Genomic DNA, 17955 nt, shown 5'->3' on the forward strand with positions numbered 1-17955 from the left:
CATTGCCATTCTCCCCTAAGAGGACCGCTGCCACTGGACAGAGGAGGAAACAAGGGACAGTGCTGGAGTGTAAGGAAGGTAAGTAACTTCGGAATATACACAAAAAAAACATCGCTGCCAAAAAAAAAGCTAGGATAGGTAAAAAGAACTTTATATGTGTAACTGAAAAATCACACAGAATTTAAAAAAAAAAATGATTACATAATTCTAAAAATTACAAATAGGACAAAGAATATGCTTAAAAATACAGAGTTTGTGTATATGATCAATGTAATGGTGTTTGGCATCTGGAACCATTGTGTTTCGTGAGAGACTCGCTTCCTCAGGATCTATGCCTTATTAAGTGTACCATGAATAGGCTATTTTTTTCTGTATGGTTTTATGTCTCTCTTCCAACAGGACATCCTATTTTCATACAAAACCCTACAGATAATCGAAAAAAAAGAAGAAAAAAACATCACCTACTTAAGACCAAACTGACCTCAATCACACACACAATTGGAGATTCCATATATGAATTCTTCCATTGCAGATAAATAATACATTTCCATGTGCTTCCAATATGTATTACTAATGCCACATATGTTTGGGTGCCATTTTTAAACAGAAGACATATATATTTCACTCACAATAAGGATGTGGCCAAAAGTGTACGTTTATCAAACAGAGAAGATCTGAGATCCTGATGATCACAGCTGATCTCTCAGGTGTGCCAGTTTATGACACTAAAATGAGGAGTAGAGAACATGTTCTTCACTTTTCATCACAGGACACACCCTTCTGTCATTCACTTTTACACAGATGACCGGTTTATGAAGGTGAGATCTGAAGATCCCACTGGCCATCTCTGCAAAATATCTCCCTCCCAGATTCTCCAGCTCAGAGGTGGAGAATATGGTTGAGAAGCTGCTGTGATGTGAGGAAGAAGGCTTCTTTCTTCCTAATTTCCGCAATAGCAACCCTTTCCGACCAGCCTCTGCAGTTGTACTGCGGCAGGTTGGCTCCCCTGGGCGAAACTACATTACCTTACGTTGTTTGCCACTCGGCAGGTGCGATAAGTGCTGGGGAACCTGCGATCAGTCGTGACAGAGTGAGAACCGGGATCTGTGTGTGTAAACACACAGATTCCGGTTCTCTCAGAGGAGAGGAGATTGTGTGTACACCAATCTCTCTCCACTCCTAGTCAGTCCTATCCCCCTAACAGTTAGAAACACACCTAGGGAACACAGGTAACCCCTTGATCACCCCCTAGTGTTAACCCCTTCCCTGCCAGTGACATTTATACAGTAATCAATGCATTTTTTAAAACACTGATCGCTGTATAATTGTCACTGGCCCCAAAAATGTGTAAAAATCGCAGATCACCGCCATTACTAGTAAAAAAATAAAATAAAAATGCCATAAATCTATGCCCTATATTGTAGATGCATTTTGCGCAAACCAATCAATATACGCTTATTGCGTTTTTTTTTACCAAAAATATGTAGAAGAAAACACATTGGCCTAAACTGAGGAACATTTTTTTTTTAAATTGGGATATTTATTATACCAAAAAGTAAAAGATTTTTTTTTTTTTCAAAATTTTCGCTCTTCTTTTGTTTATAGCGCAAAAAATAAAAACTGCAGCGGTAATCAATCACATTTTGTCATTGACAAATACACTACCAACGTCTCAAAATGCACAATGTTTGCATACCCAAAAAATGTTCAATTTGGCTTTTAGGGCCTTTTTTGTGCGCATTTTAGTATGGTTTTTGATGCACTTTTTGCTGCTTTTTTCAACACATATTTTGGCCTTTTTTTTAAAAAACGCATTTTAGCACATTTTTATGTGTGTTTTGATGCTTTTTTAACATGTATTTTAGCAAATGTTTAACCTGCATTTCGTGTGCAATCCGGAAACACATGCAAAATGCATAATATGTTTGCGGTGCCATTAATTGTTAGTGCACCCCAAAAGTGGCTAGCAAATGTGCTGCTTGCCAAAATACGCACAAAAAGCACATCAAAATGCATGTTAAAAAAGTGTCAAACTACATGCTAAAAGAATAGCCAAAATGTGCATTACAAACCACACCAAAATGCGTGTTAAAATAACCTGTGCCAAAACGTGCGCATAAGGGGCAAAATGTGTGTTGAAAAAAACGCCAAGATGCACAATTAAAAAACCCACAGCCAGATGCATGTTAAAAAAATACAGCATGTTAAAAAAAAATGGCAAAATGCTTGTAAATAATGCCAAAACGAGCAATAAATACACATTTAAAGAATGTGCCAAAATGTGTGTAAAAAAGCGGCAGTGCTTATTATTTTCATATAATTACACAGTCTTTTTAACTTTGGTTTCCCTTTTAAAACTCAGCTGCTCTGTAATCACACAGGCAGCCTTCCCCTTCTACTCAGATCTCAGGTGTTCTCCAAGGAAAAACTTCTCCTCTCTTCTCCTTCTGAGAACAAATGTTCTTCGCTTCATAAACAGGGGGCCAGAGGAGAAGGTTTTTCTCTGAGAACTGCTGAGAACTGAAATGAGATAAATAATTTCTGTTTGATAAACGTATACCTTCGTGAAGAAGGAGAGAGAGCGCAGCACTGTTGCTCTCGGGTACAGCACTGGATCGAGATCAGGTACCTTCAGCCTTTACAACCACATTAAGGTATCCTGTGAGCGTTGATTTATTCTGCCAGTCTGTTACCTGCACCATTTAATCCATTCTATATCTCACATGCTGCCAGCCTTAATTATTTTTTTTTGTGTCACAACTGTGTCTTGAAGAGTTCACATCTACTGCTGCTAACATAAATTGGTTAACTCACTAAATGATACCATTCACTTTGCAAGGGAATTTTACCTAGCTCTGTTAGATGAGGTAAAATTCTTCTGATTTCTATCATCTAATCATGTGCAAGCACATGATTGGGTATTCTTTGCAAAGTGAATTTTCACCACATTAACTAAGCTAAGAAAAATGTCCTTGCATATTAAACAGCCTATTTGCCTTTAGTAAACCAACCCCAAACTGTCCTTGGATATTTTAGGTGAGAGGTCTCTATTTAATATTCTAATATATTCTAATAATATTCTAATATTCTAATACGATTAGACTCTTGGTGATTGATTTACTAAAGGCATATAGACTGCTAATTTTGCAGTGCTGTTGCACTCAGCAAGTGAATTTTCCCCTGAACTAAGTGAAGTTAAGCACTGCTGATTTCCATCATCTAATCTAAATCTAAAATTATGTTTTTTTTTCTTATTTTCCTTGCACGTGATTGGGTATTTTTTGCAAGGTAAAGTTTCACTACATTCACTATGCTCTGGGGAAATTTTCCTTTGCAGAGTGCAATTCCACTTGCATAATGAAAAGCGTATTTGCCTTTAGGAAAGCATTCCCTTGAAGTACTGCACAGAAGAAGTAGCAATTAAAAGCATTTCTGAAATCCGGATAATAGGTCACATCTTGCAAATTTTTTATGTATTATGGTAACATCTTTTATTATACTTTCAACTGTGTTTTTTTTTTCCTTTAGATCTCAGTAGTGTAGTCAATGTAAACATATGCATTTATACTACCAAAATACATTTCATAAATGCATTCAGATAAATTCATACAGATATGACAAAATGTTCATATTCCTAAAGTGCAGATAAACGTAGATATTTAAAGTTTTACGTAAATGCAAAGTATAAGACTTGTTTATATTAAGTTTGTGATAAAATATTTGATAGTGTTCAGCACTATAGTAAACTTTATATAGGCAAACTTTATATAGGCAAAACAGACATCACACAAAACATTCTGACAAAATAGGCAATATAAATGAAAATGTAATCACATGTAGAATCACAAAATTGCAAGCAACAAAATACTGGTATTTTCTATTTTATTTGACAGCTTAAGTGTGCAAAAAATTGAAATATGACCCCTCCAAGACTTACCACACTGCGAGTGAATTTTTCTAGGGAGGTTCTACGCCCTTGCTCATTCTCAGTCTTCAAAAACAAAAAGGGGTTTGGGAAAGAAAAAATACAGGAAAAAAAACCTTCAACCTTCAGAAGTGTGTGTGCTCACTATGCTATCAATGTTAGAAAAGCCAAAAAAAAATAAAAATGAAATGCAAACTGTGAATACGAACTGTAGCGTTAAATGTTTTTTGCCGCAGTAGCAAAAGCAGTAATGTCATGATTTTTTATTAATTTATTTATATTTAGATCCTAAGGGATTTCCCTGGATTTCAAATTATTCTTCCATTGTAACTTTGTTAGAACTACTGTATGTTTTATTTATTGTAGTTTAATTGTAAATTACAGCTATTTTTTAAGAGTCTTAGATTGTTCACATAGTATTTACTGGTCCATTTAATAGAAGGATGCCCAGGGTAAAGATGTTTTTATAGCTGAGTTACACTTCAGATGTTACCAGTTAAAAGCAGACAGAATAAGTTAAAGCAATTAAATATTTGCACGCCATGCTACACATGGGGGGGTTATTTATGAAAGACAAATCCACTTTGCACTGCAAGTGCACTTGGAAGTGCAGTCACTCTAAATCTAAGGGGTAGATCTGAAATGAGTGGAAGCTCTGCTGATTTTATCATCCAATCATGTGCAAGCTAAAATGTTTTTTTTTTTTTTTTCCTTGCATGTCCCCCACGGATCTACAGGGACTGCACTTCCAAGTGCACTTTCAGCGCAAAGTGGATTTTCCTTTAGTAAATAATAAATAACCCCCATTGTTCTGTGTCCTAGAGTCCTACCAGTCTCTTTGTTTTTAAAATGTGCTTAACTTTTTTGAACGTGTGTGAGTCAATTTAATATGTCAAATCAGTACAATGGCGTGTTTGATCTATATGCATATGGGGAACATAAGAAGAAAGTGTAAAATGGGGCTTCTGTATCAGTGCTGTTTAGTCTACTAAACAGCTTGGGCTAATTACAAAATGCTTCCACTGGCCTCAGTTTTCTGCATTGAATGATAACCAGCATAATCCAATGCTTTAAGCCCAGGCTGTCATGGAATTTCCCTTTTTCTGGCAAATTAGGGAGAAGCAAAACAGTGGTGAGATCATCTCTCTGTCACAGTTTTTTCCCTCCTATCAGCATGCTCTCAGTGCTACTTCTTCCTTTTCCACTTCGAGCTCTGCTTTACAGGAACTGCTGGAGGTTGTCACATAAGACTTAAGTTTTTGCACTGCTTCAAAAAATAAGGTTAAGGATGTATTCATGGATACAGAACTGAATGAATCGGTGTCCTTTATATCTGCCTGTATTTCACCTTTACATCTCCCAGCAACAAATTTAATCATCACTGTAGCCCTAGCTTTAGCCAAGCTTAAAGAGAACACTGGCTCAGGTGAAGTAGTAAAGCAGTCCCTGTGTGTATCCATGGGATATCATGAGAATACTGGGACAATAATATATGAAGTTGCATTTTCTTTATAATTATTATTATGGATAAATGAATAACAAATTATAGCTGCCTTTTAAATAGTGTTATAACCTTCATTTTAAACATGGGAACTGGTTATTACATTGATTTTATGACTGTTGATTAACAGTAATACAATTAGTAATGTAGCAATATTTGCAATTAAGTATTTAACTTACATTGGTAATATTAATCATTCATATAATTTTGCACAGCAATATTTTAAGCTGGGCATGGCTTTGTTCTATACTTACGGTAATACATATTAATTATAACAAAACTCCATTATTGATACTAAAAACAAAACAAATATTTAAAAATATACATTGAACTAATTTCCTATATATTTATTTCCTTTAAAGTATGTTTGTACCTCAGTGTATAGTATAATCTGTAAATTAGTATGGGAAAAATGTGCACACTATCACTATGCATGACTCAAAGAGGACCACAGCAAGGCAGCCACAAGTTTACCAAACATTATGAATGGAAGCTAATACAATTAACATCCAAGCAGCTGACAAACATGCACACAGACTGGCAGAGTTTAATATATGCTGATATTGCTGAAAGCAGGTAAGATTAATGCAGCAATGCTTAGCTATAAGACAAAGCTACAGAATGGTTAGGTATAATCCACCTTACATTAATAAAACTGAAAACTCTCATTTTATACCATGGAAATCTTTGTTAAACCTGTTCTATTGTAAGACTTGCACAGATATCATACAACATAGGCTTCTTAGTGATTGTTCAACTACAAAAGCCAGCATGCCTTACATATATGGCATTTAACAGCTGCAGAGATTCAGGCTGACTCCTTCAGGTGTGGAGATACGCTAACTACAGCCATGTAACAATAAACTAGGGATAATGCTTAAGATGTTACAACAACACTTGATCATTTTCTAACACAAAGGGGTCTGCTTAAGAATGTTTTAACCACTTCAATACTGGACACTTTTACCTCCTTTCTGCCCAGGCCAGTTTTCAGTGCTGTCACACTTTGAATGACAATTACATTGTCATGCAACACTGCACACAAACTAAATTTTTATAATTTTGTTTCACACAAATAGTTTTCTTTTGGTGGTATTTATTGCCCATTGATTTTTTTTATTTTTTATTATTAATTACTAAATAAATGAAAAAAGACTTAAGATTTTGAAAAAAAGTGTATTTCTTAGCTACTGTTATACAATTTTGCAAATAAATAATTTTTCTTCATAAGTTTAGACTATAATTTATTCTGCTACATTTCTTTGGTGAAAATAACCCAAATCAGTGTATATTGATTAGTCAGTAGGAAAGTTATACACGAGTACACAAACTAAGGTATATATCTGAAAAATTATCAATCCTGATGTAATGGTGGCCTCATTTCTTGAGGCCCAAAAATATCAGGACAGTACAAATATCCCCCAAATGACCCCATTTTGGAAAGTAGCCAGTCCAAGGTCATGATTTTTTGTCATGATGTTTTGTAAAATGAAAAATGACAATAAAACTCACAATTTAAAAATGTTTTTTTTTACATACTGTCACCAGTGCAGAACAGCATCATCATATAACTGGTGTGGTGGTGATTAGGAACACTGACTGGTCACAGTACGAAAAAACCCCAAACTGTAATAATTCTTCTCAATTTTTAATTACTTTTTATTTTTTTTATACATTTTTTTTTATTTTATTTTATTATAACACACTGTGATCATCTGATCACAGTGTGATCAGATGATCAGAGCACTATAATGTTACCATCAAAACATTGTACTACTCTAGGAAAGAGATCAGTTTTTTTTTTCAACATTATGATTAATTATAGCAGTGAATTTCAAATAACATGTTTATTTATTTTCAAAAAGTGCATTACACGTCATGCATTACTACATCAGAATAAAACAGCTAGAACAGAAAAGAGTAGGCCGCAGGGACCACCCACCTCTTGGCCCATCCCAGTTGGCCCCCCAGGGCCGGCAAATGCCAGCCCGGGGGGGCCCCCCGCGAACAACCGAGCTATAGCAGTGAATTTCATTGCTATAAGCAAGCATTTTACTGAATGAAACCGATTCATTCAGTTTGTTTTGTAGTGATTAGCTGTGATTGGCCAGAGCAAATCACATGGTACAGATGGGCTGTGATTGGCCCTGTCTGTCGGATGTGATCACATTGACCAATCACAGCTAGAAACACAATTGTACACAATGGATGGCATGAAAGGAAGCCATCCATTGTTTACAACTGTTATGTGATCTGTCATGTGGTCAAAGCGGTCACCTGGTACTGGCAGCGAGTCAGTACACTGATCAATCATTGGCTGTGTCTGGTCTACACAACCGGTGACAGATTGCGGCGCTGCACTGCCACGTGAGCGGCGCCTTCTAACAGGATGTCATATGACATCCACTCAGTAGAAGGAAAGTCCTGCCCGGCTGTCAATCTGCTATAGGCCGAGCGGGAAGGTGTTAAACAACTTTTACCCAGAATTCACACATTTCCCAAGTGAGTGAATTTAATAGACATGGGCGCCGTCAAAAAAATTGTTTTGTTTCCTTCCGTTTCATACTAAAAAAAATCGTAATTCGTGTACGAAATTCAATTCGGATTTGTATGAAATACGAATTTGCGTTAGATTCGTAAAATTTTTGTTTAAATAACGAAAGTTAGTTATGATTAATTTATCATTATGAGGGGTTCCCACCATGCCTGTGCTGTGATGATTTCTTGGGTTTTTAACCTTTAGTTTTGTTAACTTTTCGTAACAATTACGAATGTTCGTTATGATGAATTTATCATTATGACCATCCCTGTGCTGAGTTCCCAGGTTTGTACACCTGCTGTGTGTCCATTATGAGGGGTTTCCACCATCCCTGTGCTGAGTTCCCAGGTCTGTACACCTACTGTGTACCTATTATCAAGGGTTCCCACCATCCCTGTTCTGAGTTCCCAGGTCTGTACACCTGCTATGCCCATTATGAGGGGTTCCTACCATCCCTGTGCTGAGTTCCCGGATCTGTACACCTGCTGTTTCCATTATGAGGGGTTCCCACCATCCCTGTGCTGAGTTCCCAGGTCTGAGTGTACACCCACTGAGCCCATTATGAGGGGTTCCCTCCATCCCTGTGCTGTGCCGACTCCCTCTGATTGGTGAACAAAACACCAGTCACAATTCTGTTAATTTGGATCCGAAATTTGTTAACAAAATGTCCTATTTTGTACAAAATATGTAAGCATAGAAATTCCCATAGTGTTCCCACCATCCATGTGCTGACTTCCTGGGGTTTTAACTTTTAGGTTCATTTAACTTTCGTAACAATTATGAATTTTCGTTATGATGAATTTATCATTATGAGGGGTTCCCACCATCCCTGTGCTGTGCTGACTTCCTGGGTTTTTAACTTTTAGGTTCATTAACTTTTCGTAACAATTACAAATTTTCGTTATGAATTTGGATCTGAAATTTGTAAATGAAATTTCGTATGGATTTCGTATGCATAAAAATTCCTATTTTTTACGAAACTAATCGCACGTGTCTACAATTTAGACAATGTGTGAATCTTGGGTGAAAGTTGCATCAATCTTGTGTAAAAAAAAATATAAATAGTCCCCTAACTTTTTACTTTCTTTAAAAAAAGTCAGACACCCACCCCAATTACTACAGGAGTAGAGGATGCCCACTTTCAAAGGTAATTTCCACCTTACAAATTTAATTTTTACTCTGGAAAGGCATTTTCATTTAACTTTGAACTGTGAATGGCGAGAAAGTAAAAATATATAAAAAAAAAAAATACTGAACCATGTGCAAAGAAATTATAAAAAACAGGATTTATGTTTATACATGATTGGAAGATGATTGAGGTCACCTGATTCACTAAACTAAATTAAATTCTCTTTGCAAGAAAATCGATTTAGCTTAGTGAATTAGGCGAAGTTGTGCTAACTTTAATCATCCAATCACATGGAAACAAAAATCCTGTAGTTTTTAGATTTTCCTTGCATATGATTGGGTATTCTTTGCAAAGTGAATTTTGACTTTGTCTCGCCTAATTCATTCAGTGAAAAGTTATTTTGAAAATAAACATCCTCTGCTCCTTTAGTAAAAAAAGCTCATTGCTTCCATGTTTCACACTTATTACTGGAATTGTTCTGGAATTCTTCAATTCATTAACACAGAAGGCCAGACTTTCTGCAGCTTGCAGATTTTCTAAGAACAGGGAGCTGCTACACCAGTATTAGAGATTTCACTTGGAACCCCATCTGCAGTTGAAATTTTGCAAAGCAGACATAGGATACAAATGATTCATAGGACAATTACAATATTCACTTGGTTTGGCTCAGGTTTTCCAAATGATGCAAAATGAATGAGGTGAATTTTCCACTGTAGTTTAAAAGAAGGCTACATCAGGTCAGACTCCTCCATGCTTGTATGCATGTCAGTAGTAGAAGGTAATCACATTTATGAAGATAGTGTCTTTAAAGTGGATGTAAACTCGATTAATGAATTTTGAGCTGGGCACATATATCTACAGTATTTCCCTTTCTCTCTTCTTTCTCCTGCACCATTCTTCTGTTAGCAGTCTGATAACTTCTGACAAGTTCTTCATCAACTGTGAAAAAACCAGGCTGAATTTTGTGTCAGGGAGGTTGCTATAAAATAGATTAGCAGACAGCTAATCTATTCACAAAACAGCTCTGAGAGTATTTGCCTATGAGGAGTGGGGGGGGGGTGTCTTTCCTCCAATCAGCTGTCTTGGCTGTATGCCCAGACTTTACACTCAGTGTTGAACAGGAATCTCTAAACAGGATGTGAACGTTCTAAAGCATATATAAAGCTGAAGACAGCAAATATGCATGTAATACTTAGACCCCTTTCACACGGGGGTGTTTTCTCAGGCACTTTAGCGTTAAAAAAAGCAATTGAAAGAAGCTGCAACTGCAATTTCAATGTAAAAGCCTGAGTGCTTTTGCACTGAGACCCCTTTCACACTGGGGCGTTTTCAGGCGCTTTAGCTTTAAAAAAAAGAGCCTGAAAGAAGCCGCAACTGCAATTCCAATGTAAAAGCCCGAGTGCTTTCACACTGAGGCTCTGTGCTGGCAGGGCGTCAAAAAAAGTCCTGCAAGCAGCTCCTTTGCAGCGCTTTTGGAGCGGTGAATACAACGCTCCTAAAGAACCCCTTCCCATTGAAATCAATGGGAAGCGCCTGAAAAGCGCTACTGGCAGCAGCGTTTTGTGGGCGCTTTTAACCCTTTATTTGGCCACTGGTGTTAAAAGCGCCCCAATAACGCTGGTAAAGCACTGCTAGTTTAAGCGGCCCTTTACGAGCGTTTTACGGGCGCTGATATTGTGAAAGGGCTCTTAAAGCACTTGGGCTTTGACATTGGGACTGCAGATGAGGCTTCTTTCAAGCGCTTTACAGGCGCTTTTTTTAACGCTAAAGCGCCTGAAAAACACCCCAGTGTGAAAGGGGTCTTATGTGGGAAGATTTGTTTCATCTCTATATATCATCTGAGGCTGTTCACATCCACTTTAAGCTAGGCTAATTAGGAATTTAAAGTATAAGTACTTTAACAAGAGCTCCCCTCTCCTCATACATTACTTGATCATCAAATAATATGATCAAAATCTCCATTTTAGTAATTATTATACAAAGGGACACATGTTGATATGAAGTGTTACAGGGAGAAAAGGTCAGAAATCTACCAGTGAATGTTCTTCAAATGTAATTTTCTTTTGAGTTGCACCTATTCTGACCATTTTTTCATTTTTAAAATGGGAATCAGAATACAGTATTTACTTTCGTGACACAATTTCAAAACAAATTGGCATAGGTAGGGTTAGAAAGTTACAAAATATCTTTAACATTAGTCGGCACGTGGCAATGGGTATTTATATACTTTCTCCACAATTAAAATGTAAAGTCCACAAACTTTGCCAAAGTATTTCCTATATTTAATATTGTGAAGCCTTTCTCAACCAGGGTCAACTTAACTCTAGGGTTCACTCAGAGGTTTATAGGGGCTTTTGGAGCAAAGAGTACTTTCTGCTTCTTAGCTAATATCTATGGAACCAGTAGTTACTTACCTATCTTTAAATGGATCATAATTCCCAATGGCCACCAATGTAAGGATCATTTTTTTCCACTAATCACTATATGAGGAATAGACATAGTAATGGCAGGTGTTTGCTGAAACCTGAACGATTTCAAGGGTCAACCATTCAAATGTATTAATCACCAAGACTACCCACTATTTAACCCAAACTATTACCAGCCCTCAAAATTTCCATTTGCCTGCTCACATTTGGTGAGTGTAAATAAGCTGAGGGCAAGTGAATGGGGGGCTGAGAGCGGATGAGTGCCCAGTTCTTCAGCTGCCTGAATGACGCTGCTGTCATACCCATCATTCTGGACAGAACACGGTCCAAGCTGCGATGGCTGCTGGAGGAAGGATTTGCTCCTCCATTCCTCCAGCTTTGGGACTGGATCTCCTCTGCCTACTTCCTCTGGCAGTTTCAGGCTCTGGCTGCTTGTTGTGTGGGCAGGATAGGGATGCGGCTAGCTTCTGAGATCCAGCCCGTCTGCTTGTCCACTCACCTGCCTGAACCAACCACTCACCTGCTCATCTGCCTGAACCACCCACCCGCCTGCCTAAACCTCCCACCTTTCCGGTCACCCACCTGCCTGCACTCCTAGAAGAGGGAGATATGAGCTTACCAGGCGTGAGTGTGTGCTGAGTTAAGCTCAGCTGACTGTACTTGTTTCTTGCTCCCTGTTCAGCACCAGAGCACTAGGGGAATGGGACTGAAGGTGGGGGATGAGGAAGGGGTTAACACTGCTATGTCCACCAATGCAGGTGGGGAAGGGGGGGTCAGTGGCAGTGAAAGTTCCCCCACCATCCCCCACATGCATTGGTCTTAATGGCAGTGAATGTTAACCCCCTCATCCCCCACTTTGCATTGGTCCTAGTGACAGTGTCATTTTAACCTCCCTGGTGGTATGATTATTTCAGATTTTAGGTGCTGAAAGCGGTACCATTATTTTGCATGGAAAGTTGGCGTTTTATATTGTAGGCCTGTAATTCTTAGAAATAATTCACTTAAAACCATCCAAACAAGAGTCTAATAGACATCCCGGGTATGATAAAATTTGAAATATGAAATCATAAATTATATAATAATAATAAACATTATTCAATAATGTAATCAAATCAAAAACACTGAAATATGCTGAGTTGCAGAATTGTCGCTGTCATTACTTTTAGTGTTTGATGACGAATTTCCCCACGAATTACTATCGCTCAATTCTAATTTATTATCGCTGTTTTCTAGCTGGTCTATAACCACTTTTTATGTAAATGGACATTTTTTGGTTGCTATGTACAATCTCCATTTTCCTGGCATAAAGAACAGTATTTATAATATAAAACTGCATGCAGGGCACAGGACAAGCCACAAACTCCCCTTTCCGTTGGGGTCCCCCAAGGTTCTGTCCTTGGACCTCTACTATTCTCGATCTACACATCCTCCCTGGGTCAGCTGATAGCCTCCCATGGCTTTCACTACCATTTATATGCTGATGACACCCAAATATATCTCTCTGCCCCTCAGCTCACCCCATCAATCTCCTCACGCATCACTGATCTACTTATACCGCGTACACACGATCAAACAATCAGGTGTAGGCTCCGGCGGATTTTTTTTACACAAAAGTCCGGCGGACTTAGAAAGTAGTTTTGCACTCCAATCTTTCCGCCGGACTCGCATTTCGGCGGACAATCCGGCCGTGTGTGTGCCAGTCCGCTGTACTTTTGAAATGAACTGACTTTTCCCGCCCGGAGTAAAGTCCACTCATTTTGAGCGCGTCTCCAGGTAGCCGGGGCCAGCGAAGGAGGCGTCGCTGTCCCCGTCACCTGGTATGGACTTAAAGGGGAACACCTACGCCGAAAAATCGGCGTGGGGGTCCCCCCCTAGGTCCACATCAGACCCTTGTCCGAGCACGCTACCCTGCCGGCCAGGAAAGGGGGTGGGGACGAGCGAGCGCCCCCCCCCCCCTCCTGAGCCGTGCCAGGACGCGTGCCCTCAACATGGAGGGGTGCTTTGGGGAAGGGGGGCCACGCGGCCCCCCACCCTAAAGCACCTTGTCCCCATGTTGATGAGGACAAGGGCCTCTTCCCGACAACCCTGGCCGTTGGTTGTCGGGGTCTGCGGGCGGGGGGCTTATCGGAATCCGGGAGCCCCCTTTAATAAGACCCCCCGAAGTCGGAAGAAGAGGGCAGCGGTGGCAGCGAAGAAGAAAGCCGGGCTCCTCCGCTAGCAGAAGATAGCGGAGGAGTCTGGGGAGAAGACCCCTGAAGACGGAAGACCCCCGGAGCTGTGCAATAAACTATTTTAACCCTTGTGTGTTGTGTTTTATTTTTACCTTTTTCCACAGGTGAATGGGTAGGGGTACATTGTACCCCATACTCATTCACATAGGGTGGGGGGCCGGTATCCGGGGGCCCCCTTTTTAAAGGGGGCTCCCGGATTCCGATAAGCCCCCCACCCGCAGACCCCAACAACCAACGGCCAGGGTTGTCGGGAAGAGGCCCTTGTCCTCATCAACATGGGGACAAGGTGCTTCGGGGTGGGGGGGGGCGCGCGGCCCCCCTTCCACCAAGGCAATCCACCATGTTGAGGGCACATGGCCTGGTACGGCTCAGGAGGGGGGGGGGGCGCTCGTCCCTCCCCACCCCCTTTCCTGGCCGGCCGGGTAGCGTGCTTGGACAAGGGTCTGATGTGGACCTGGGGGGGACCCCTACGCTGTTTTTTCGGTGTAGGGATTCCCCTTTAAGTCCATACCAGGTGACGGGGCCAGCGACGCCTCCTTCGCTGGCCCCCGCTACCTGGATACGCCCTCAAAATGAGCGGACTTTCCTCCTCGTGTGTGGGCGAGTCCGTTCATTTCAAAAGTACGGCGGATTGTCCGGCGGACTTAGTATGCCGTATTAGTCAGCTGAAAAAAGTGCCATGTGTGGGCAAGTAGCTCGTTCGGAAAGTCCGGCGGACAGTCCGGCAGGAAGTCCATCAGGCTAAGTCCGCCGGATAGTTGGCTACGTGTGTACGCAGCATAACAGACATATCAGCCTGGATGCCACACCACTTCCTCAAACTTAATCTATCTAAAACCGAGCTCTTAATATTTCCTCCCCTACGTGCCCCTTTGCTTGACTTCTCTGTCAAGATCAATGGCACATCTATCAGTCCGTCCCCACATGCCAGGGTGCTAGGGGCAACCTTAGACTCCACACTGTCCTTTCAGGCCCACATACAAGCCCTGTCCAAATCATGCCACCTTAGCCTCCGCAACATTTCCAGAATACGCCCCTTTTTAACTAATGACACCACCAAGCTTCTAATTCACTCCCTGGTCATCTCTCGCCTCGACTACTGCAACTCCCTCCGTGTTGGATTACCTTTACATAGACTATCCCCCCTTCAGTCCATAATGAATGCCGCTGCCAGACTCATCCACCTTACCAGCCATTCAGTGTCCTCCACCGCTCTCTGCCAATCCCGGCACTGGTTTCCACTCACCCAACAAATAAAATTCAAAGTACTGACAATAATTTACAAAGCCATCCATAACTCTGCCCCTAGTTACATCACTAACCAAGTCCCAAAATACCAACCAAGCCGCTCTCTTCGGTCATCCCAAGACCTCCTGCTCTCTAGCTCCCTTGTCACCTCCTCCCATGCTCGCCTCCAGGATTTCTCCAGAGCTTCTCCCATCCTTTGGAACTCCCTACCCCAATCTGTCCAACTGTCCCCTAATCTATCCATCTTTAGACGATCCCTGAAAACACTTCTCTTCAAAGAAGCCTATCCTGCTTCTAACTAACACTGTTTTACTTCCTCCATCAGCTCATCCCCCCCACAGCTATTACCTTTTGTATCAATTGTCCCTTCCTTTTTAGATTGTAAGCTCTAATGAGCAGAGCCCTCTGATTCCTTTTTTTTATATATTCTTTATTTTTATTTTTCGTATATTATTCAAACATGTTTATACAAGTCTCGAGAGTGGAGTCATACAGTGTATCACAGAGACAAAGACTCCTTACACCTCTCATCTTACATAGTACATTTAAAAGCCCCCTCGGGCACAAAAAAAAAAAACAAGGCGGAGCTGTGCCCCCCATTCTCCGCCCGTGTCCTTCGTCCTCCTCCCCTGTTCCCTGCTCCTACTAATCAGACATGACAGTTCCCACTCTCTATGAATGTCAGCCATTTTTGCCATTTCCCTTGGATTTCACTTTCTGGCTCCTGGGTTTTATTGATCGAATCTTCAATCAGTCTACTCTGCTCCACCCTCTTCACCCACTCAAGAATTGTCGGCCCCTGGGGGTCTCCCCAATGGTTTGGTATTAAGGCTTTGGCTGCATTCAAAAGATTAGGGATAAGGGTGGCTTTGTACTGCCTTACTCCCATGTCTGTATCGTGGAACAGGCAGGCCCATGGACATTTCCTAATCCTCTTTCCGGTTATCAAGTATATATTTTCAATTATCTTATCCCAGAAGGGTCTTATTTTTGGGCAATCCCACCATATATGTTTGAACGTGCCTTGTTCTTTACATTCCCTCCAACACATCAATTCCTCTCCCCTTCTTAGCTTCTGCATTCTTAAGGGTGTCATGTACCACCTCGCTATTAATTTGTATGCCATTTCATATGTTCGTGAATCTTTCGCTAGTGCATATGTCATTATTAATAATTTCCTTCTGTGTTCATCATTTCTAAGTGTCCCCAGTTCCCCTTCCCATTTCCCTAAATATACGGGTAATTCCCCTTCTCCCTCACCTCTTAATATTTTATATAGTTTAGATACCCTTTTCACTATACTGTGTGCATCCTTAAATAATTTTTCTAGTGGCCTTAACTCATTCATTCCTCGTAGGGGATGTGGAAGCCCTTGTGTAAAGTGTAATAATTGATTATATCTCCATTTGTCTAAAGGTCTGTGTCCCCATTATTGAGTGATTTCCCTATACGTTAAGATCTTATCCCCTTTCATCACCTCTCCCAGTGTTACTTCTACTTTCTGTGCCCATCTGCTATAGTACATCCGCTCTTCCATTCCTGGCAAAAAATATTTTGTGTCTAGTAGTGACATTAAGGGGGAATTACATGTCCAGTTGTGTAACTTATTTATTTTATCCCATGTTCTCAGTGTGTGCCTTTTGATTATACTGGTGCCTGTTCCTAGGTTCCTTACTTGGGCCGGTATCCAAATCATTTTTGCTAAGTCCGTCCCACTTAATCTAGTTTCCAGCTCTGCCCAACTTTTCCCTTCTAAGTTGTATATCCAATCTACTATCCTGGATAGTATTATGGCTTCATAATATTTTTTAAAGTCTGGGAGACCCACTCCTCCTTTTTCCTTCTCTTTTACAAGGACCTTATGTGCAATACGCGTTTTTTTTGGGTGCCATATGAATGCAAGGACAAGAGATTTTAATTTTCTAAAAAAACTTCCCGGCAGGGAGATGGGGACCATTTGAAATGTATATAATACCGTCGGCAGTATGAACATTTTTATTACGTTCACTCTGCCTATCCAAGATATTCCTTTATGTTTCATATTTTCCATTTGTGATTTGATTTTATTAAGTAGAGGTATATAGTTTGCTTCGTACAAATTCGCCCTTTTTACCGTTAATTTTATCCCTAGATAGCTCAGTTCCCCTCCACTCCATTTAAAAGGTAAGCTGGCGGTTAAGTCTCTCTGATCTTCTTCAGATAGATTCAGATTTAGTATTTCTGTTTTAGATAGATTGATTTTAAAGTTTGATATTCGACCATACTGTTCCATTTCCTTCACTACCGCCGGGATTGATATTCTGGGGTGTGTAACATACAATAGCAGATCATCCGCAAATGCAGAGACCTTGTACTCTCTACCTCCCACTGCGATTCCTCGTATGTCCCGATTACCCCGGATCGCTGCCAATAACGGCTCCAAGGCAATCACGAAGAGGATCGGGGACAAGGGGCATCCCTGTCTCGTCCCGTTGCATAATTCAAGGGGGCGAGACAGGGAGCCATTCACCTTGATCCTAGCTGTCGGGTTATTATATAATGCTTTTACCCTCTGCATCATTCTCCCACCCAGCCCCATATATTCTAAAGTCTCATTTATGAACTCCCAATCTGCTCTATCAAATGCCTTCTCGGCATCCACCGACAAGAGCAGCGTGGGAGTCTCTCTTCTAGTTGCTTCCTTCTATCAGCATTATTGACTTCAAAGAGTTATCCCTCCCCTCTCGTCCCCTAACGAATCCCACCTGGTCGGTATGGATCCACTCGGGGAGGAGTGTTTTCAATCGCTCGGCCAAAATTTTCGCATAGATCTTTACATCTGTATTCAACAATGAAATCGGCCTGTAACTCTCCATCGCTGCTGGGTCCTTACCTTCCTTTAAAATCAATGTGATGTGGGCGAGCAGGGCCTCTTCGCGGAAAGCCCCCCTGTCCCCCACCTCATTGAAATATTCAC

General features: G+C 40.7%; 1 protein-coding gene across 3 annotated transcripts in view; it reads right to left on the minus strand.

Moving 5' to 3' along the window:
* The window catches only part of RGS6 (regulator of G protein signaling 6), a 796961-nt gene that overhangs the window by 20001 nt on the left and 759005 nt on the right, over window positions 1-17955 (minus strand). For 2 of the 3 annotated variants that reach the window (XM_077464598.1, XM_077464600.1), the window contains one exon: window positions 3938-3991. The exons of the other annotated variant lie outside the window; for it this stretch is intronic. In XM_077464598.1, the coding sequence (XP_077320724.1) occupies window positions 3938-3991 (54 nt within the window). The remainder of the gene's footprint in view (window positions 1-3937; window positions 3992-17955) is intronic. 3 annotated transcript variants of the gene reach the window in all.

Source organism: Lithobates pipiens, unplaced genomic scaffold, assembly GCF_037356315.1.
Source record: "Lithobates pipiens isolate NorthernLeopardFrog02 unplaced genomic scaffold, aLitPip1_a1.2 Scaffold_30, whole genome shotgun sequence".
NCBI lineage: Eukaryota > Metazoa > Chordata > Amphibia > Anura > Ranidae > Lithobates > Lithobates pipiens.